General features: G+C 39.6%; 1 protein-coding gene across 4 annotated transcripts in view; it reads left to right on the plus strand.

Moving 5' to 3' along the window:
* Positions 1 to 18,835, plus strand: part of RNF168 (ring finger protein 168) — a 43,311-nt gene extending 24,476 nt beyond the window's left edge. For all 4 annotated transcript variants that reach the window (XM_047734125.1, XM_047734099.1, XM_047734110.1 and 1 more), the window contains 3 exons: positions 1,766 to 1,887; positions 12,172 to 12,253; positions 15,930 to 18,835. In XM_047734125.1, coding sequence (XP_047590081.1) covers positions 1,766 to 1,887; positions 12,172 to 12,253; positions 15,930 to 16,886 — 1,161 coding nt within the window. In that variant the 3' untranslated portion in view covers positions 16,887 to 18,835. The remainder of the gene's footprint in view (positions 1 to 1,765; positions 1,888 to 12,171; positions 12,254 to 15,929) is intronic.
* Positions 18,836 to 22,255: the final 3,420 nt, after the last annotated feature.

A 22,255-nucleotide genomic window follows, 5' to 3' on the forward strand; every position in this document is an offset into this window, starting at 1 on the left:
TTTTTTTTGAAGCACATTTAATTTTTAAGTAGTACACTAGACCTGGATTTTATTATCTTGCTATAGTTAAATTACTAAATGAATAGAAGGATGATAAGACCATACTTTTAAGACTTGAGGGCACAGTGGGACCCAGTGATTTGAACGAACCTGGCAGAATCACCTGGGTTCTTTTAAAATACAAATTCCCATATCTGTTCTAAATCTACTGCATCAGATCTCTCAGGATGGGTTTTGGGGAATACCATTCCCAGAGACCTCTGGGGAAGCCTAGTGTACATTCAGGTTTGAGAACCTCTAAAAACAATTCCTCTGCTTTTGAACAAGTATCTTAAAATGTACTTACCAAAACAAAGTATATTCAGAATTGGGATTTTTTTTTTGAGATGCATATTATTCATAATAGTGTACCTAAGTTTTAGATTATATGCCCCCCCCTTTTAGAGGTGGGGAGGTTGGTCAGAGGGAGTGGGAGAGAGAGAGAATCCCAGGCAGGCTCCATGCCCAGCATGGAGCCTAACATGGACCCTGAGATCATGACCTCAGCCAAAGTCAAGTCAGAAGCTTAACCAACTGAGCCACCCAGGCACCCCTGCCCTTTTTCATATATTTCTTCTTTTTAAAATTTTAGTAGAATAATTTTGAAAGGTACATAATCAGGAAATTAAATAAAAGACATTGATCAATAGAACAGCAAATGACAGGGGCATCTGGGTGGCTCAGTTAGTTAGTGTCTGCCTTCGGCTCGGGTCATGATCCCAGGGTCCGGGTATCAGAGCCTTGCACTGGGCTCCCTGCTCAGTGGGGAGTCTGCTTCTCCCTCTCACATTCCTCCTACTTGTGTTCCCTCTCTTGCTGTCTCTCTCTCTCTCTCTCTCTCTCTGTCAAATAAATAAATAAACGACATAGGTAAGAAAATATATTAAAGAGGAGAATTTTGGGTCATCTTTATCTGTCAACAGTCCTTTCTAAACCTTCTTGTTTTGGGGGCGCCTGGGTGGCTGAGTGGGTTAAAGCCTCTGCCTCCAGCTCGGGTCATGATCCTGGAGTCCTGGGATCAAGCACCACATTGGGCTTTCTGCTCAGCAGGGAGCCTGCTTCCCCCTCTCTCTCTGCCTGCCTCACTGCCTACTTGTGATCTCTGTCTGTCAAATAAATAAATAAAATCTTTAAAAAAAACAAAAACCAACAACAACAAAAAACCTAAACCTTTTTGTTTTAAACAGAGATTTTTAAGAGTAGATCTATTGATATTTTAAAAGAATTCTAGGTTTACTTGAGAAAGTTTGGCCAAATGTGTACTACCACGAAGTATATTAATTTTTCCAGTAGTATAGTAAGAAGTTTATGAGACTAGTATAGCAAGTAAATATTTATGATACTGGTATGCTCTTAAATCCCTAAATTAAATTGCTTTTACATAAAATTACCTTTTATTCCGAGTATTTCCACAGCTCTTTGAATTTTCCCCTATAGATTAAGGTAGTTATAATTATATGAAGTCATTCATTAGAATAATGGTTATTAGTATCATCATGCCCTTTGTGCTTTATAATGTAAAGTAAAAATAGTGTAGGCCAACTTGGATGGACGTAATCCTATTTATACTATTTTTTGCATGGTCGTATTATTCAAAGGATGTGTAGAATTTAAATGTGAGCATAATTCCTGAAAAATTCTGTTGTGGATTCTGAATTAGTCAAAATAATAGCTTATTTTATTATAATTTTTTTTAATAATGTTTGTTATGCTTTTTCTGTTGAAGAACAATTTTGGTGATGGAAGTGTCTTGGCTTCTCCCTTGAATTCCAGAAAATCTGATACAGTCACAACCAAGTCTCAAAAGAAAAGTAAGAACAAACAAACAAACACTGGAGATATTCATAAGTAAGTGAACGTGAATATGTATGTATTTATTTAAAGAGGGAGAGAGAGGGAGACAGCGTGTGTGCACAGACAAGGGTTGCAGAGGGCCAATCTTAAGCAGGCCTCATGCCCAGAGTGGAGCCCAGTGTGAGGCTTGATCTCACAACTGTGAGATCATCACCTGAGCCAAAATCAAGAGTCAGATACTTAACTGACTGAGTCACCCAGGTGCCTCTGTCAGTTATTTATTGATCACTTACTGTATGCTGGTGTTTTTGCTCATTTGGTCGGCTGATTGTTAAGATTTGGTCCATGAACTTTGCATGAAAACTCTCCAAATGGTCTGAGATTGATGTAAAGTGAAAATAAGGGTGCAACTGACATAGCTTAGATGCCTAGTTAGCATGAAGAGAGATATGAAGCCTTTTTTTGTTTTGTTTTGTTTTGTTTTAAGAGAGTGGTGGGGGGGAGGCAAGGGGAGAGGGAGAAAATCTCAAGCAGGCTCCACACCCAGCACAGAGCCTGACACAGGGCTAACTCTCACAACCCTGAAATCATGACCTGAGCCAAAATCAAGAGTCAGATGCTTAACTGACTAAGCCACCTAGGTGTCCCTGAAGTCTTTTTTTATCTTGATAGCTCAGGATTTTCATGTTCCTATTTTCTCAGAATTAACCAGTTGGATTCCTTTTTCTCCTGGTTTAGATTCAAATGAGAAAAGCTAGTCCCATATAAGGTCATCCTCACTGAGAGTTTATAACTTGCCATCTAGGTCATTCCCCCATCCTTTTTTCCCTCAGTTTATGCACTATATTTTTTCTCTACTATACAAAAAGCATGAGTCAGGTAGTCTGTAGTGGAGTGGATTTAGTCTCCTCATAATGTCCCTCCAGGAGCAGGTAGAGTTCGTGATTTTATGAGGATATAAGCATTCCTGTAGTAATTAACAATTGCAAACATTTAAGAACCACAATCTAGAGTTTAAAAATAGGGACAGCTGGTTGGCTCACTTTGTAGATAGGTCATACAACTCTTAATCTCAGGGTCATGAGTTCAAGTCCCACTTTGGGTGTGGAGCCTATTTATTTTATTTTTTTCAAAGATTTTATTTATTTATTTGACAGACAGAGATCACAAGCAGGCAGAGAGGCAGGCAGAGAGAGAGGAGGAAGCAGGCTCCCCGTGGAGGGTGCTTGATCCCAGAACCCTGGGATCATGACCTGAGCCGAAGACAGAGGTTTTAACCCACTGAGCCACCCAGGCGCCCCTGGAGCCTATTTTAAAAATAAATTAATAAAAATATGTAAGGGTTTTTGGCTCAGTTGAGTAAATATGTGCAGGTAATTTATGTCCTTCCAAAACTCAGAAATTTTCATTTTAGAGCAGGGAGGTGGAGATTTGGGGGGAGTTAAAACCGGAGATTGCTATTAAGAGAGAAAAATAGATGTCTCAATATCAATATTATTAATGCTGATATTTTGCAAAGTAGAAATCAAGACAAAACCATTAAGAGAAAAGCAGAGATATTTCATATCGATGTAATATTGTTCTGCTTAAGGGATATAACTGTCATGGATCTTCATGTACCTAAATACATACTTTGAAATAAATAAAGATAAAAATTTACTAGAGGGGCGCCTCAGTGGCTCAGTGGGTTAAAGCCTCTGCCTTCAGCTCAGGTCATGATCTCAGGGGTCCTGGGATTGAGCCCTGCATTGGGCTCTCTGCTCAGCAGGGAACCTGCTCCCCCACCTCTCTGCCTGCCTCTCTGCCTACTTGTGATCTCTGTCTGTCAAATAAATAAATAAATAAATCTTTAAAAAATATTTACTAGATATTAAAAAATAGGGGGCACCTGGGTGGCTCAGTGGGTTAAAGCCTCTGCTTTTGGCTCAGGTCATGATCTCAGGGTCCTGGGATCAAGCCCCACATTTGGCTCTCTGCTCAGCAGGGAACCTGCTTCCCCCACCTCTCTGTCTGCCTCTCTGCCTACTTGTGATCTCTGTCAAATAAATAAATAAAATTAAAAAAAAAAAACTAAAAAAAAAATGGACAGATGAATTTAAAAGAAATTGAAGAAATTAAGAAACTAATAGATTAAAGTTAAAGCAAAGTTAAAAACAAATAAGAACTAATCTCTGGACTATATAAGGAATTCTTCTATGACTTAAAAGGCAAACAGTCCAGTTCCAAAATAAGCAAAGGGCATGAATAGACATTTCTCCAGCGATACATGTATGGCCAATAAGCACATGAAAAGATTCCCAGTATTATTAGTGATTAGTATTATTAGGAAATGCAGATGAAAACCACGATTAGATACCACTTCACATCCATTAGGATATCTGTAATCCAAAAAAAGGAAAATTTCAGTGTTGGCAAGGATTGGAGAAATTGGAATCTTGTACAGTTACTGGTGGGAATGTAAAGTGGTGCAATTTGAAGTTCCTCAGAAAGTTAAAAAGAGTTACCATATGATCCAACAATTCCACTCTTACCTATGTATTCAAAAGAATTGGGAGCAGGAATTCAAACAAATATCTGTACATTGCTGTTTGTGTCAGCACTTCAAACAGCCAAAGGTTGGATAAACGCAAATGTCAATTGAAGGATGAATGGATAAACAAAATGTGGTATAAGCTACACAACAGTGTATTACTCAGCTCTAAAAAGGAGTGACATACTGATACATGCTGTAACATAAATGAACCTCAGAAACATGCTTCATGAAATAAGCCATACAAAGTGGTTGACTTTTATATGATTTTATTTATTTATATGAAATAGCTAGAGTAGGTAAATCTATAAGATAGGAAGCAGGTTAGGAGTTGCCAGTGGCTGGGGAGAGGTGGGAATGGGGGAAGTTACTGCTTAACATATGCATGGTTTCCTTTGGGAATGATGAAAATGTTTTGGAACGAAATAGAGGTGATGGTTTTACAAATTCATGAACATGCTAAAATGCCACTGAATTGTATGTTTTAAAATGGTTTATTTTGTGCTATATGGATTTCATCTCAAATTTAAAATGATTAACAGGCTACTCAGGTGTTTGAAAATTAAGAAAAACTGGTGAGTAATTCTTTGGCTAAAGAAATCTCGATGGAAATAATAAAACTGAAAGTATTATACATCTAAACTTTTGGGAGGGGACTCAAGTATTTAGAAATCCTTAAATGCCATATCAGAAAAGGGAGAAAGGCTGAAAGTAAATAAATACTTTATTTTAAATTTAGTTAATTAATTTTAGAGACAGAGGGAGAAAGTTCAAGTACATAGTCGGGGAGGAACAGAGGGGAAGGAAGAGGGAGGGGCACAAATCCCAAGCAGACTCCGTGCTGGGCGTAAAGCCCAATGCAAGGCTCTCTGTATCCCAGAAATACATTACTGACTTAATATTAGATGATAATTTAATGTTAACGTATTAACTATTAACCCATTAACTGTTTTCTTTCTTTTTTTTTTTTAAGATTTTATTTATTTGTCACACAGAGATACCACAAGTTGGGAGAGAGGCAGGCAGAGAGAGAGGGGGAAGCAGGCGCCCTGTTATGCATAGAGCCCGAAGTGGGGCTCAGTCGCAGGACCCTGAGATCATGACCGGAGCCAAAGGCAGAGGCTTAACCCACCGAGCCACCCAGGCGCCCCCCTATTAACTATTTCAATATCAAAAGCATGGGAATGATAATTCTTAATAAAGTGGGAATAGGAATAAACTAATCTGTTAATGGATATCTGCCAAAAAATTTATAACAGATAGCATACTTTATGGTAGGAAATTGAAATTATTCCCGTTAAGAACAGGAAAATACAAGAGTGGTCTGTTATTTACCACTTCTGTTCAGTGTTGTTCTAGAGATTTCAGTCTGCACAGTAAGATAATAAAAGGAAACAAAAGATATGAGCTTGGAAAAGAAACCATTGTTATTAGAGGTGGAATATATAAAATACATTTATATATATATATATCAGAGATATATTTTTAAAATTAATAAGGGTGGGGTGCCTGGGTGGCTTAGTTGTTAAACTTCTGCCTTCAGCTCAAGTCATGATCCCATAGTCCTGGGATCGAGCCCCACATCAGGCTCCCTGCTCCTCGGGAAGTCTGCCTCTCCCTCTCCCACTCTCGTCTGCTTGTGTTCCCTCTCTTGCTGTGTCTTTCCCTGTGTCTCTCTCTGTCAAATAAATAAATAGAATCTTTAAAAAAAAAAAATAAGGGTTTAGCAAGTTTGGTAGATAATAAAATCTGTACAAAAGTTCTGTTGAAAATGTAACTTTAACTAAGATTTAGTTTATTATGACATTAGAAAATAAAAAGTCCTTAGAAAAAAATTTACAGTAAAATCTATAAGACCTTATGGAGAATATTATAAAATTTTATCATATTAAAGAAATGTGCAGGATTCATGGATTAGAAGATGTCTAGTATTACAATAATGCTAAATGTCAGATCTCCCTAAACTGACCAACAGATTTCAGTGCAATTGAAATCACAATCCTAATTTTTTTTTAAAGGTTTTATTTATTTATTTGTCAGGGAGAGACAGAACCCAAGCACAGAGAGAGGCAAGCAGAGGGGAGAGCAGGCTCCCCACTGAGCAAAGAGCCCGATGCCAGATCTTGATCCCAGGACCCTGGGATCATGACCTGAGCCAAAGGCAGATGCTTAACTGACTGAGCCACCAGGCATCCCAATTTGATAATTTTTGACATCTGTCACAATCCTAACCTTTTCTTAAACTTGACATACTGACTTAGAAATTTATATGGAAGAGAAAGGGCTTTCAGATACCACCAAGGAGAGAGAAAATGTGTGGTGGAGAGTTGGATGCTTTAAAATGTATAAATAAATATATATGATACTTGCACAGGGATGGATAAACAAAATGAGGCAATGTAGTAGTTTAGAAATACAGCTATTTTTGCAGCCTTCATGAGGGCTTTGGTGTTTATAAAATATGCCCACCAATTCTTTGAAACTCTTCCCCTAAAAAGACAGAGCCCAGTTCTTCACCCTTTGAATAGAGGCTGGACTTAAGTATACACATAGAATTACCTGAAGGGTATTTGGGGACTAAGTTGTAAAAGACATGTGACTTTTCTCTTTTGGATTATTTGCTCTGGAAAATTTAGCTGCCCTGTTGTGAGCAGCCCTATGAGGAGGCCCGTGTGGTAAGGAACTGGGGCCTTCTACCAACAACCAGTAAAGAAGTGGGACCTCCAGAATAATCTTTGAGTGAACTTCTTGGAAGGTGATCCTCTAGCCCCAGTCAAGCCTTTAGATCACTGATCATCATCTTCCCTAGACTCTAATGAGAGATCCTGAGCTAGAACCACCCAGCTAAGCTGCCCTTGGATTTCTGACCTTCAGTAACTGAGATAATATTTGTTGTTTTAGACCACTAAGTTTTGAGGTACTTTGGGTAACCAGTACAGTAGTCATCATTGCTCTTCAGCTGTTCAGAAGGATGAATTTGTCAATAAATGCTGTTGGGACAATTGATTATATAAGGAAAAAATGAGCTTGGATCTCTACTCATACTGTATAAAAAAATTATGGTGGATGAAACTATAAACCTTTAGACAGATAATGAAGGAGATTATCTTTGGGGAAGGATTTTATTTGAGAAGATTTTATTTATTTGTCAGAGAAAGCAAGCATGTGCAAGCAGGGGGCGTGGCAGGCAGAGGGAGAAGAATGCTCCCCGCTGAGCAAGGAGCCCAGTGGAGGACTGGATCCCAGCACCCTGGGATCATGACCTGAGTGGAAGGCAGACACTTAACTGACTGAGCTACCCAGGCATCCTGGGGAAGGAAATTTTAAAGAGCAAAATATGTAATTAGATTATAAGATTAAGAACGTTTTTATCAAAATACCTTTAAGAAAATAAAATGGTGATCTTCGGTCTTTAAGAAGATATTTTAACTTGGGGTGCCTTGATGATTCAGTAGGTTAAGCATCTGACCCTGGATCTCGGTGTAGGTCCTGATCTCATGAGTGAATTCAGGCCCATGCTGGCTCCACGATGGGTATGGAGCCTGCTTAAAAAAAGAGGAAGAAATTTTAACTTACTTAACTGAGAAAAGGTAACGTACTATTAAAGAAATACCCACCTCTGAGTAAGAAAAGAATCAGTAGGAAAAATAGGTAAAAAACTTTGACTTCATAGTAAATGAAACCTGAAAGTTAATGTATATTTGAAAAGATACTGAACCTCAACACAAGGAAACACAAATTAAAATCACAGTGAGGTAGCATTTCACACTCATCCTATTGGAAAAAATAGCTTTCTGGCAGTATTAAGTATTGTAGACAATAAGGAGCACTTCTGTGTTTGGTGGGAGTGTAAAAGATTGATACTCTAGAACTCTGGGGCATAGATGCCAAAGAAACCCTAGAAGATACATAGAGGAATGTTCCCAGCAGTACTATTCACAATAGCAAAGAGCAGAAGTACCCAGATGTCCCCAGTCAAACTGAATACTATCCAACAGTCAGAATGAATCTAGCGGAGAATAACACGCATAAATCATGAAAATGGGCGAAGGAAAAGGTTGTAGAATACATGTAGTATGGTTCTGTCTATGTAAAGGTCAAAATCCTTCAGTACTAAGGAGTACATGTTTAAGGATTCAAAGGTGTGGTAAAACTATTTTTAAAAGTAAGGGAAGGGGCGCCTGGGTGGCTCAGTGGGTTAAAGCCTTTGCCTTCCGCTCAGGTCATGATCCCAGAGTCCTGGGATTGAGCCCCCCCGCATTGGGCTCTCTGCTCAGTGGGGAGCCTGCTTCCCTTCCCCTCTCTCTGCCTGCCTCTCTGCCTACTTGTGATCTCTGTCAAATAAATAAATAAAATATTAAAAAAAAAAAAGTAAGGGAAAACTCAGGATAGTCGAGTCTCTGAGGGGACAAAGAGGGGGCCCCATAAAGGATGTTAAAATAAGTGATCCTCCCCTCACTTTAAGCTAGGCGATAAGTATAAGGGATTTTTTGGGTTTTGTTTTTGTTTTTTTTAAAGATTTTATTTATTTGACAGAGAGACAGCCAGGGGGAGTGGAAGAGGGAGAAGCAGGCTTCACGCAGTGCAGGGAGACTGACATGGGACTGGATCCCAGGACTCTGGGATCATGACCGGAGCCAAAGGCAGACGCTTAACAACTGAGCCACCCAGGCGCCCCAAGTATAAGGGTTTTTATATAAAGATTTAAAACTTTTAAAAATTGTAACATACATATATTAAAGTATACTATTCTTAAGTGTTGTTTTGGTGAATTTTTAACTACGTATAAAGCATCTTCCAGATTAAGCTACAGAGTGTTTCCAAAAGGTTAACTCGTGTCCTTTCCCAGTCAGTATCCCCCTCCTTGAACCGCAGTGTATTATGATTCTTACATATGTTTTGCAACTATTTTCTTTTTTTTTTTTTTTAAGATTTTATTTATTTATTTGACAGAGATTACAAGTAGGCAGAGAGGCAGTCAGAGAGAGGAGGAAGCAGGCTTCCCGCTGAGCAGAGAGCCCGATGCGGGGCTCGATCCCAGCACCCTGGGATCACGACCTGAGCTGAAGGCAGAGGCCCCAACCCACTGAGCCACCCAGGCGCCCTTGCAACTATTTTCTTGTAAATTATTTGTTTTCATGAGATAGACATATATATACTTAGATCTTTAAGACATAAGTGAAAAAAAAGGAAATCACAGAAGAATATGATTGTTTTAAAAAAGAGATAGTGTAGGGGCGCTTGGGTGGCTCAGTGGGTTAAGCCTCTGCCTTCGGCTCCAGTCATGATCTCAGGGTCCTGGGATCGAGCCCCGAATCGGGCTCTCTGCTCAGTGGAGAGCCTGCTTCCCCCTCTCTCTCTACCTGCGTATCTGTCAACTTGTCATCTGTCAAATAAATAAAATCTTTAAAAAAAAAGTGTGTACTATATATAAATCATATTTTTTTTTAAAGATTTTATTTATTTATTTGACAGAGAGAGATCACAAGTAGACAGAGAGGCAGGCAGAGAGACGGAGGGAAGCAGGCTCCCTGCTGAGCAGAGAGCCTGATGTGGGACTCGATCCCAGGACCCTGAGATCATGACCCGAGCCGAAGGCAGCGGCTTAAACCACTGAGCCACCCAGGCGCCCTAAATCATATTTTTTTAAAAATTGGTTACGTATGAGAAAGCAAATAGGAATGGAAAGGGATGGTAGCATGTATGTCCTATATTTCTGTTTACTTTTTTAGATTTTTTTTTTTTTTTTTTGCCAGAGAGAGAGGGAGAGAGAGCAAGCACAGGCAGACAGAATGGCAGGCAGAGGCAGAGGGAGAAGCAGGCTCCCCGCCAAGCAAGGAGCCCGATGTGGGACTCGATCCCAGGACGCTGGGATCATGACCTGAGCCGAAGGCAGCTGCTTAACCAACTGAGCCACCCAGGCGTCCCTCTGTTTACTTTTTTAGAATGAGCATGTATTCATACATTACCCAGTTATCATAAAAAATATTCAGGATAGTTCATCAATCTTTCCTGATTATGTTGAATAAGTATCTGGTCACGTTCTCTGCTTATGGAGTTCAAAAAAAAAAAAAACTTATGCTATAGTAATTCTATTTTGATAACTAATCCAGCTTTGGCAGAAGGATTCTTCAGCTTTGGGAAACAAAACTAAAATGAGATTAGGTATGCTCAGTCAGTTATGCATCCAACTCTTGATTTGACTCAGGTCATGATCTTAGGGTCGTGGGATTGAGCCACATGTCCCACAGGTTGGGCTCCATGCTGGGCATGGAGGCTGCTTTAGATTCTTTCTCCCTCTCCCCCTCACGTGCACATCTGTGCACACGCTTTCCCATTAATTAAAAAATGAGACTAGGGCGTCTGGGTGGCTCAGTGGGTTAAGCCGCTGCCTTCGGCTCAGGTCATGATCTCAGGGTCCTGGGATCGAGTCCCACATCGGGCTCTCTGCTCAGCAAGAAGCCTGCTTCCCTCTCTCTCTCTGCCTGCCTCTCTGTCTACTTGTGATCTCTCTCTGTCAAATAAATAAATAAAATCTTAAAATAAATAAATAAATAAATAAATAAAAAATGAGACTAAACCTGGGCTCCTGTTTTCTCTTATTGATTGAAAAGGTAGTTCTTAGGGCACCTGGGTGGCTCAGTTGTTGGGCCTCTGCCTTTGGCTCAGGCCATGATCCCAGGGATTCCTGCTCAGCTGTAAGCCTGCTTCTCCCTCTGCCACTCCCCCGGTTTGTGTTCCCTCTCTCCCTGTCTCTTTCTCTGTCAAATAAATAAAATCTAAAAGAAAAAAAAAGGTAGTTCTTGTACTTAGTTTGCAGAGTAAGTATTTAGATTGATTCAACTAAATATTGATCAACTCTGATCTATAAGGGATATTATTCTTTGTTCTTAAATGATATCTTTATCTAGATTTTATTTTATTGTTCCACATACTAATTGGTACTTTGGACACAATGGAACTTAGGGTGTTACATATTATTTGCAGTTCAGACAATGTTCAGACATTGTTCTCTTTGATTATAAAAACAACAGCTAGATACTCCTTGAAAATCACCCAAAGTTACCACCACTTGAAGGCAGCCAACATTTTAGGACATCTCTGTCATTTTTAAGCATAGTTATATATGTGTTTGAATTTTTTTATAGTTTTTAAAATATGCCTACTATCTCCTTTTACTCCCTTTTGTTTTATAGCATTTTTCATCATATTACAAACTTCCATGTTTTCTGTGGCAGACAGCCTATTAAAAATACTTAGACGTTTTGAGATACCCTTATGCTGATGTATTGATGTATTTGTATTTTTCTAGGCAGGTAGTTGATAGAAAATGTGTATCTAACAAAATCTCTATATCAGAGTGGTAGAGAATCTAATCATGAGTGCTTTCCCAATGGTAAACATTAGAAATGTAGTAAACAGCTGGAATTCCTGGCATTAAAAAGAAATATCTCTTTTCTCCTGATTTAAAATGTCATGTACGTTACGTTTGGAACGACTTTATAGTCTTGCGTTGTTCTGATGTTTATTAAGAATTAAATATTTAGATTTGACCTTTATTTCCTTTGCTGCTGTTTTTCACTAAAATATAATAATACTCAGCCTTTTAAGTATGGCTCTTGTATTAGGCCAAAATACCTGAGACAAGGAGTTAGAATACACTCTTTGTGATCAGATCAGCCAAACAGATCAGACAGTCTTCACGTAAATAGGTAATCTGGCTTATTATAGAGGTCACATGCCACTTGTCTGTCAAAGCATTCAAACTTTGGTAAATCTTTTTTTTTTTTTTTTTTTTTTTTGGTAAGGTATTTGTCACCTAAATCTCAGCTCGGGTCAGCATCACAGTCTGAAATTGTACAAGGAAGCCCAAAGAACTGTATGTCTAAGGTATGTGGATGCTAAAGATGTTCTTCCTTTGTCAAGTTTACTAATGCTATGAGTTGCTAATACTTGTAGTTTCCTAACTTTTTTATAGTCACTGTAGTATACGGAATACCCTTCCTTAGTCATCTTAGGCTCCCCTAGGGGTCAAGAAATTTCTCTAAAGGGCCAGATAGTAAATATCTTTGTGGCCTTATGGACTCTGTCACAACTATTCAGCTATGTTTTCGAGTGAAAGCATCCACAGACAGTACATAAACAAATAGGCTTTGATCAAGTAAAACTATTTACAGAAGCAAGCAACAGGTGGAATTTGGTTCATGGGCCATGGTTTGTGGATCCCCGGCTTAGACAATCAAACTTGCAAAACCAAATAGGCTACACCTGGTACCAGCCTCAGTGTCAGTGAAAATTAGAGGATAAGAAACAAAGCATGCTATGGGGCGCCTGGGTGGCTCAGTGGGTTAAGCCGCTGCCTTCGGCTCGGGTCATGATCTCGGGGTCCTGGGATCGAGTCCCGCGTCGGGCTCTGCTCGGCAGGGAGCCTGCTTCTCTCTCTCTCTCTCTCTCTGCCTGCCTCTCTGTCTACTCGTGATCTCTGTCAAATAAATAAAATCTTTAAAAAAAAAAAAAAAAGAAACAAAGCATGCTAGTAGGCGTATCTGTGCCCCAAGAGCCTTCACTGTAGAGCTCCTAAGTGACAGCCTGGAAATGAGACAGTGCAGAGAATGGGGAGGCCCTAGAAGCCCTATTCCCCATAGGAGTCAGTTATTTATTGTGACAACCCATGGGTGTAGCCTCCAGGGGTCCTGGGAAGGAACATACCGGGTCAGAAGAGTTATAAGTCACTTACAGAAGCCCCAAGACCTGGTTTCCCATTGGTTGCTTATAGATCATCATAGTTCTCCTAGTACAGATGCAGTTCACCAGTAAAATCATTTTTACCATAAGCTATGTGGCCTAGTAACACAGGTGACATTGCACCTTTATCAGGTGTTTAGGAAAATAGAACTAGGAAATGTGAGCTGACGCCAAGGTTGATTTCCTACAGAGACGTTTTGTTAACCCTTTACTAAGAGGTTCCTAGATTTTTTATTTTTTACTTTATTTTTTAAAGGTTTTACTTATTTATTTGACAGACAGAGATCACAAGTAGGTAGAGAGGAAGGCAGAGAGATGTGGAGGCAGGCTCCCTGCTGAACAGAGAGCCCAACGTGGGGCTCGATCCCAGGACCCTGCCATCATGACCCGAGCTGAAGGCAGAGGCTTAACCCACTGAGCCACCCAGGCACCCCTCCTAGATCTTTTAAAAACTCAGCTAGGTAGTTTAAAATGTGTCATTTAATTGGCATTTACCATGTGCCAAATAATGTTTGTATTATTTTCTTCAGTGTCCACCACAAGCACCAACTCTGTTAAGGTAGGTATTCATTCTTGTGCCTATTTTATAGTTAAGAACTAAGGCACACACAAAGACTTGTGCACAGTCCCTTAAGTAGAGATGCTAGAGGGAGGAGGATTCAGGTCTAGATGATCTGGCTCATACTAGAACTGAGGATGGAGGAGGCCTTGTAGGGTAGGGATATTTGTCCTACCCTCGTGTTCATATTCACAGCAAAAGCAGGTAAGCAACCTGGAATTTATCCAGTCCAAAGTGGACTGGTTTGTAAGAAATGCTTTAAGAAATGATAAAGGCAAAGCAAATAGGTAAAAGAATAGATTTAAGGTCTCTAACAACAAGGAGTAATTTTTGTTCTGAGGCAAATTTTCACCAAAGCCAGTCTGTCTGTCTGTCTGTCTGTCTTCTTTTTTATTAACATATAATGTATTATTTGCTTCAGGGGTACAGGTCTGTGAATCATCAGTCTTACACAATTCACAGCACTCACCGTAGCACATACCCTCCTCAGAGTCCTTAACCCAGCCACTCTATTTCTCCCCCCCGGCGACCTCCCAGCAACCCTCAGTTTGTTTCCTGAGATTAAGAGTCTTTTATGGTTTGTCTCCCTCCCCAGTCCCATCTTGTTTCATATTTTCCTTCCCTACCCCCCAAGCCCCTACTCTACCTCTCTAATTCCTCATATCAGGGAGATTATATGATAATTGTCTTTCTCTGATTGACTTATTGTGCTCAGCATAATACCCTCTAGTTTGATCCACGTCATTGCAAATGGCAAGATTTCATTTCTTTTGATGGCTGCATAGTATTCCAACACACACAGACACACACACAGACACACACACACCCCACAGGTGTGTGTGTGTGTATATACACTACAGGTATATGTGTGTATATATACACGTGTGTATATATAGCACAGGTATATATATACACATGTGTATATATATACACCACATCTTTTTTTTTCTTTTGAGAGTTTATTTATTTGACAGAGATCACAAGTAGGTAGAGAGGCAGGCAGAGAGAGAGTGGGGGAAGCAGGCTCCGCACTGAGCAGAGAGCCCGATGCAGGACTGGATCCCAGGACCCCGAGATCATGACCTGAGCTGAAGGCAGAGGCTTTAACCCACTGAGCCACCCAGGCGCCCCAACCATATCTTTTTCATCCATTCATCTGTTGATGGACATCTAGGTTCTTTCCATAGTTTGGCTATTGTGGACATTGCTGCTATAAACATTCGGGTGCACGTGCCCCTTCGGATCACTACGTTTGTATCTTCAGGATAAATACCCAGTAGTGTGATTGCTGGGTTGTCAGGTACTTCTATTTTCAACTTTTTGAGGAGCCTACATGCTGTTTTCCAGAGTGGCTACACCAGCTTGCATTCCCACCAACAGTGTAGGAGGTTTCCCCTTTCTCCACATCCTTGCCAACATCTGTCGTTGCCTGACTTGTTAATTTTAGCCATTCTAATTGGTGTGAGGTGGTATATCATTGTGGTTTTGATTTGTATTTCCCTGATGCCGAATGATGTTGAGCACTTTTTCATGTGTCTGTTGGCCATTTGGATGTCTTCTTTGCAGAAATGTCTGTTCATGTCTTCTGCTCATTTCTTGATTGGATTATTTGTTCTTTGGGTGTTGATTTGATAAGTTTTTTATAGATTTTTGGATACTGGCCCTTTATCTGATACGTCATTTGCAAATATTCACCAAAACCTTTCTTAAGACTTTTCTGTGGTCAAAACTAATCTTAGGTATTTACTTACCTAAGACCTATAAGTGAAAAGAAAAATAATACTGACAAAAGTCAGGTTTTTTTTTTTTTCTTTTTCTCTTTTTTTCTTTTATCTTCTCTTCTCTTCTTTTCTTTCTTTCTTTCTTCCTTCCTTTCTTTTTTTAAAGCAAAGGTTTTTAACCCAAGGCCTGGGTCTGTGGTTAGAATCCAGAGAGTACATATGAACTTAAATGGAAGAAAGGTTTATCTTTACTTTCACCTAAACTCTCATTCAGCTCAGGTCATGGTCTGAGGGTCCTGGGATCAAGCCCCGAATTGGTCTCTCTGCTCAGCAGGGAGCCTGCTTCCCCCTCTCTGCCTGCCTGCCTCTCTGCCTACTTGTGATCTCTCTCTGTCAAATAAATAAAATCTTTTTAACAAAAGAACTAATATGCGTTATTAGTTGTGATGCTATCTTATTGTGAAAACTCAGAGATTAGACTTCTGTATTGTGACTTGATGTTTTTCTCCGGTTCACTTCAGTCTTTTTCTGTTTTATACAGAAAACTGATAGTAGTGTTATAGAGAGCCCTACATGGCAAGATACAGAAATTGAGGAAGATATGCCAACACTTTCTCCACAAATAAGCATGGAAATTCAAGAACAAGGTGAAAAGTCTTCAGAGTCACCTATGCCTCAGTTATGTGCCAGTGGCAGAGAATGGTGCCTTGAAGGAAAAATCAAAATGAGACCAACCAATCATGATAAAGAGTTATGTGTCCTAAATCATGAAGGACCTGAAGCCAGAGTTCCCTGCTCTGGAGAAGCTGCAGCTAAGCCTTATGGCAAAACCGAGAGTGGGTACACTATATCAGGTATGACACAGATAACTAGAAGTAATACAGTTGAGACAGAAAATGAAGAGTCTTGCCTACTGATCAGTAAGGATATTTCCAAAAGAAAAAACCCAGAATCTTTGTCTGAAGCAGTCAGGGATCCGTGCGTTTCTGCAAAAAGAAGGAAAACATTACCCAAAGCTTCCTCAGACCAAGAGGAAGCAGAAATCAACTTTACCCAAAAACTGATAGATTTGGAACGCTTACTTTTTGAGAGACATAAACAAGAAGAAGAGGACAGGTTATTAGCGTTACAGCTTCAGAAAGAAGTAGATAAAGAACAGAAGAAGCCAAACCGGCAGAAAGGATCCCCAGATGAGTATCATTTACGTCCTACGTCGTCACCTCCAGACAGATTGCTAAATAGACAGAGGAAGAATTCCAAAGACAGGAACTTCAAAAGACAGACTGATACAGAGCATTCCAAATCTCGGAGAGGCTCGAAAAATGAAAATTGGCAGCCGTCTTTTAAGATCCAGTTGAAACATTCAGTTAATGTTAATGGGAGAAAGATGCCAAATTCTTCTAGAGATAATAGTAATGTATCTAAAAGCACTAATTCCCTACAGCCTAGTAAGTCACAGAAAAGTATTTTTCAGATGTTTCAGAGGTATACAAAGTAATGCATGGGGAGAAGGAGGGTTTTATAATCTAGCAAATGGATGGATTATGAAGCCTTTTTTCATATAGAGACTCTTTGTAATGGTCACACCCATTGTCTATAAAGGATGGCGTGATTATGAGGGAGGAATATATAAATGTGTTTCTGCCAAACTCTATGGTAAGCAGGAGTCCCAATCCTTTGCTTTTTTAATAACTGTGATATACTAAGTTTGACAATCCTTATGGGTATAAGAATGCCTTGGTGAGCTCCGAAGAAATCTTCAAGTGCCATTCTGTTTCCCAGAAATGCATGTTTTACAAAAGCCTTTACTTCCCTTCATGTCTTAACTAGTAATCAAAGTGAGATGATACATACCAAGTAGTTAGGAACCCAGCAGGGTAAGTTCTCTTGCTACTTCCCATATATTTGCAGAGCACTTGAAATGCATCTCCCATAACACTAAAGGAATCTAGTTTTCATCTCCACTTGAATTATTTTAACCATTATAGCATTTTCTTCAATTTAAAATGGTTTGTGATCAATGTGAAATCAGAAAAATCAGAGTTTCCTGGAGAATTAGGAATTAGTTGACAGAAAGGAAACTAGGCTTTTGATGCGAAGGGAGTTGAAGAGTTGGGGTGCGGCTCAGTGGAGCAGATTGACTGTTTGAAAGCGTTGGAACAGAATGAGTGACCAGAAGCTGGGCCTGGGATGGAGTAGCAGGTGACGTTTGTTAGAGGGTTCTCCCTCCTCCTTTCTTTGCTAAATGACATGGATAACATTGGGGTATTATAGCTTTTCACACCATAGTATCTGGTGTCAAAATCAAAATCAATTGCTAAATTGCCTGAAATTTAGGAATGTCACCTTTTTATTAATCTGCTATTCCGGGGGTGGGGTGGGACTTTACTGTTGGAGAGTTAAATATCATAATATCTCATAATATCTTTTGTTGTGGGACCTGAGATATAACCATGTGTTTATTTCCTTATATTATCATTTGTATTGATGCTGACTTTTATATGTGTTTATGGACAGAAAAAGAAAGTCTGATACTTGGGTTTTGCCGTCTTACCCTTGAAAGTTAAATCAGAAGGCAGTGATTTCATTTTGTGAAATTTAACTTACGGACCATTAATCTTTACAACTTCAAGCAAATAGCAGTTTTAACAGCATTTCTGCTGATCTCTAGTTGTCCATCCTTTTGAAGTAAAAATAAAACATCCTAGAGCTAATTCTAGCTTAAATTTGTCAATATTTTTGCACATTATTAAGATTTTTTCTCCAAATTTTGTAACTAAAATTCTGTTAATCTTTGCATACTTAGTGGCATCTATTTCAATATTGATTGGGTAATTATGGGTAGAATTCTGATGCTAATTTAAAATTTAGTTTGCTCTTTCTCAAAAAAAGAAAAAAGTGTTTGCCCTCTGAGTAATGATTGTGCTAAAATGAAGTCTAGTCAGAAACTAACCAAATTTCTCCAAAATATGATAAAATCTGTCTTTTCATCAAATCAGTATTTTTCTAAGAGCAATTTCACTTAACATTTTAGGGTAGACACTGTTGGAACTCCTCAAAAGTTGTGTAATTAAATTTTCCTGTAATAGTCCATGACCAAAAAGGGGGAAAATAGTGTGACATATATAGGATTTCTGCATTTAACCACTCATTTGTGAAGACGTCTTCCTGACCTTAAGATAAATTTTAATTTCTCTATTAGTTTTTCTGATAGTCCTACCTTATATGTCTTTTCATTAGAAACGAATAAATGTTTTGTGTCAGTCATTAGAGTGTATTGCTACTTTTTCCTCTCATTTTTGTGGAGGGATAGGAGAATATTGAACTCAGGGAGCACTAGAACTATACAGAGGTTGAGAATCTGAAAATTAAAATAATAAAAATTAAGACTATTATATGTATTTTACCACAATTAAAAAATAAAAATTAACTACCTAAGATTAAAAAGTTCTGCATAACAAAAATTACCACCATAATGGAAAATTGGAAAATATGGCAAATGGTGAGAGGGGTGGAGGGGCGGGGAGTAGATGCAATTTGTCATGAAGAGCTCATTTCCTTTGTACCAAGGATCTGCTGATACATTATGAAAATGACTAATAACTCAAAAGGAAAATTAGAACTGTTCCCAAGAAACAGTTCCCAGGAAAGGAAATACAGATGTCTTCTAAGTATGTGAAAAGTGCATAATGTCACTTATACTAGTGTTTATACATCTGTTTACCCTTCACATTAGTTAAGATAAAGGTGCTTTTTTGTTTTGCTTTGTGTATGTATGTGTGTTTAAGTCTTGGCAAGAGTCTGGGGAATAAGCACTCTTATGTATTGGTTGGTATCAGTAGAAAATTTAAAATCCGGGGGCGCCTGGGTGGCTCAGTGGGTTGGGCCGCTGCCTTCGGCTCAGGTCATGATCCCAGGTCCTGGGTTCAAGCCCCGCGTCTGGCTTTCCGCTCGGCGGGGAGCCTGCTTCCTCCTCTCTCTCTGCTTGCCTCTCTGCCTACTTGTGATTTCTCTCTGTCAAATAAATAAATAAAATCTTAAAAAAAAAAAAAAGAATTTAAAATCCCAATTCTGAATTGGGCAATTCTATCTCTAGGAATTTCCTAAAGCTGCCTTTACATGTGTGTAGAATGACATGTACAAAATATTTTTGTATGGCACTGTTTATAATAATAAGCTTAGAAAAAACCTTAAATGTCACATCAATAGATATTAAATGATGGTACAGTTGTTATATAGCAACTAACAACAAAACCATGTTACTGGTATGAAAAGATAGATACATGTATTTGCATAAAATGTCTAGAAAGAGAAGCAATAAATGTCGCCAACAGGGAGAGAAACCTTGTGGCTGGGAGATAAGGGTGGAAGAAGGACTTTTCAAAAACTCTGTGTTCTTTCCTACAGTTTGAATTTTCAGTCATACCAAATATATCATCTAGTCAAAATGTAAATGTTTTTAAAATGTTGCAAGATAAGAGTACCCGGGTGGCTCAGTTGGTTGAGTGATGGACTCTTGATTTAGGCTCGGGTCATGATCTCAGGGTCCTGGAATTGACCCCAGCATTTGGCTCTGTGCTCAGCAGTGAGTTGGCTCCGGGTTCTCCGTCTGCCCTATCCCTGCTTGCACACGCGTTTTCTCTCTCAAATTAATAGATAAATGTTTTGTTTTTTTTTTTAATGTTGCAAATAGGGGCACCTGAAAAAAAAAAAAAAATAAGGGCATCTGACTGGCTCAGTCGGAAGAACCTGGGACTCCTGATCTCAGCGTCGTGAGTTCAAGCACCATGTTGAATATTAGAAATAAATGAAAAAGAAAAAAAATTTTAAAGATATTGCAAGATAAAGGGAGCTTATTAATCTCAGCCTTCACACTCTGAAGGGTGTTTTTTGCCTTTACATATTAAAAATCAATTCAGGAAGTTTTTTTTGGTGTGGAAAAAACTATAGCATTGTGAGTTGATTTGAATGTATTTAGCTTTCAGGTACTATTTTTAAATTATTTGAAAAGCAAGATTTATGTTTTCCAGGTAGCATTGCAGCAGGCCTACATTCCTGCCGAGAGTAATGAGAAGAGCCAGATAGAAATGTAAACTTGCCAGGATACCTGAGTAGCTCAATCGGTTAAGCGTCTGCCTTCAGGTTAGGTCATGATCTCAGGGTCCTGGGATGGAGCTCCGCATTAGGCTCTGTAGCGAGTCTGCTTCTCCCTCTTCCTCTGTGATCTCTCTCGCCTTAAAAGGAAACAAAAATGTAAAATTGCCTGCTGAAAAGCATCAGAGAGCTCCTGAAACAATGAGGACTAAATTCAGGGCTAAGATTCTAGAGAAGGGAGACATGAGAAGTGAAATGGTATTTGCAACCAAAAGTGGTTTTGCTGGTAGCATGTGCCTTTTGTGAATGCAGGACAAGAATCAGGGCTGCTGCTAGTGAACAGAAACTGGCAGAACTCTTGGCCTTCTGATGAAGCTGGAATAACAATATTGGAGACTTAGGGTCATCCAACACAAGGCCAATTTTCCCATCAAGGTAATTGCAGAGTTTTCAAACTGCTCAGGGCAGAGGCTAAAAGGCTGAAAACCTCAGAAAAGCATAGAGTTGTCATCAGGCTCACACTGCTGATGAGACAAAAAGCATTCATGACCTACCGAGGGAAGGGAGCCTGTTGAACACACCAGGACCTCAACTGGAAGCCCTAGCACAGGGGTCTGTAAAATACATCCCCAGGGCCACATCTGCAAGCTTCGTGTTTTTGTAGGGCTTCTGGGTTAAGAATGGTTTTGGTTTTAAGTGCTCTACACCCAGCGTGGAGCCTGGCACAGGGCTTGAACTCACGACCCAATCCTGAGCTGAGATGGAGTTGGGCACTTAATGGACTGAACCACCCAGGTGCCCCTAGAATTCCCTTCTTAATTTGGTCTCTACCTGTTAGGTGAACTGCTTGCCTTCCATTACCTCACTTTCTTAAATTGTAAATGGGAATCCTAATGTAATCAACCAAGTTGCTATCAAGAGGTAAGCACCTGGCACATGCCTTGATTCAAAAGGAGAACCAGAATAAGCGATGATTCCTCCTGCCTGGCTCTTCTCTGACCGCACTACTGCACCAGTCCCACTTTTGGAAGAGTCTCACTTTGTCCATTGGCTTCGTCTCCCATAAATCTCCAAATGTGGCATCCAATAAGCTGCAATTTATCTTCCGTCCACTGATGGAGACTCCACTCAGCTCTGCCAGGAATGTCTGCAGCTCCCTGCATCACAAGAGACCCCTGCTTCTAAGTCCCTCCGGTCACAAGAGTCCCTGGCCTCCCAAAGGAAACTGAATTCTCAGAAATCCTAAGTGGCTTCCACAAGTCCCTGTACTGGTTCACAGCTGGTGTGCATAAAGGTGTGTGAAACCCTAAAAACTTGAGATTAAAAAGATGGGAGTTGAGCCACTACTGTATGTTGACCCATTTCTTATTCCTGCATAAAGCTCTCAATAAACAATTACGACTTTACATTTTGAGTCTGATTTTTTTCCCCCTAGAATATTTTGCCTTGTCTTGGCAGGACTTGGAGCAACCTTGAGTTCAACTGAGGGCACTCTCTACATTTTACTTTTACGATCCTCTTCAATTTGGCTTTTGTAGTTCCAGGTTGCCACAATCAGGCTCTGTCCCTGGAAATAGTTCATTTCGGAAGACTTTCTGTCAGGTGGGAATCATGCACAGAGTCTCCATTTTTTTGTATCCTTCATCTCCCTCTCTCAAGTCCTGAAATGGACTTTTGTGTTCATCTTTTATTGCAGGTTAGACTGGCCCGTGACTTTCCTGAGTCCCAGGATGGGGATGAGAACCCCATTCCTTGCTCAGTTGATAGTAGACA

This window comes from Lutra lutra, chromosome 1 (genome assembly GCF_902655055.1).
Source record: "Lutra lutra chromosome 1, mLutLut1.2, whole genome shotgun sequence".
Taxonomy (NCBI): Eukaryota; Metazoa; Chordata; class Mammalia; order Carnivora; family Mustelidae; genus Lutra; species Lutra lutra.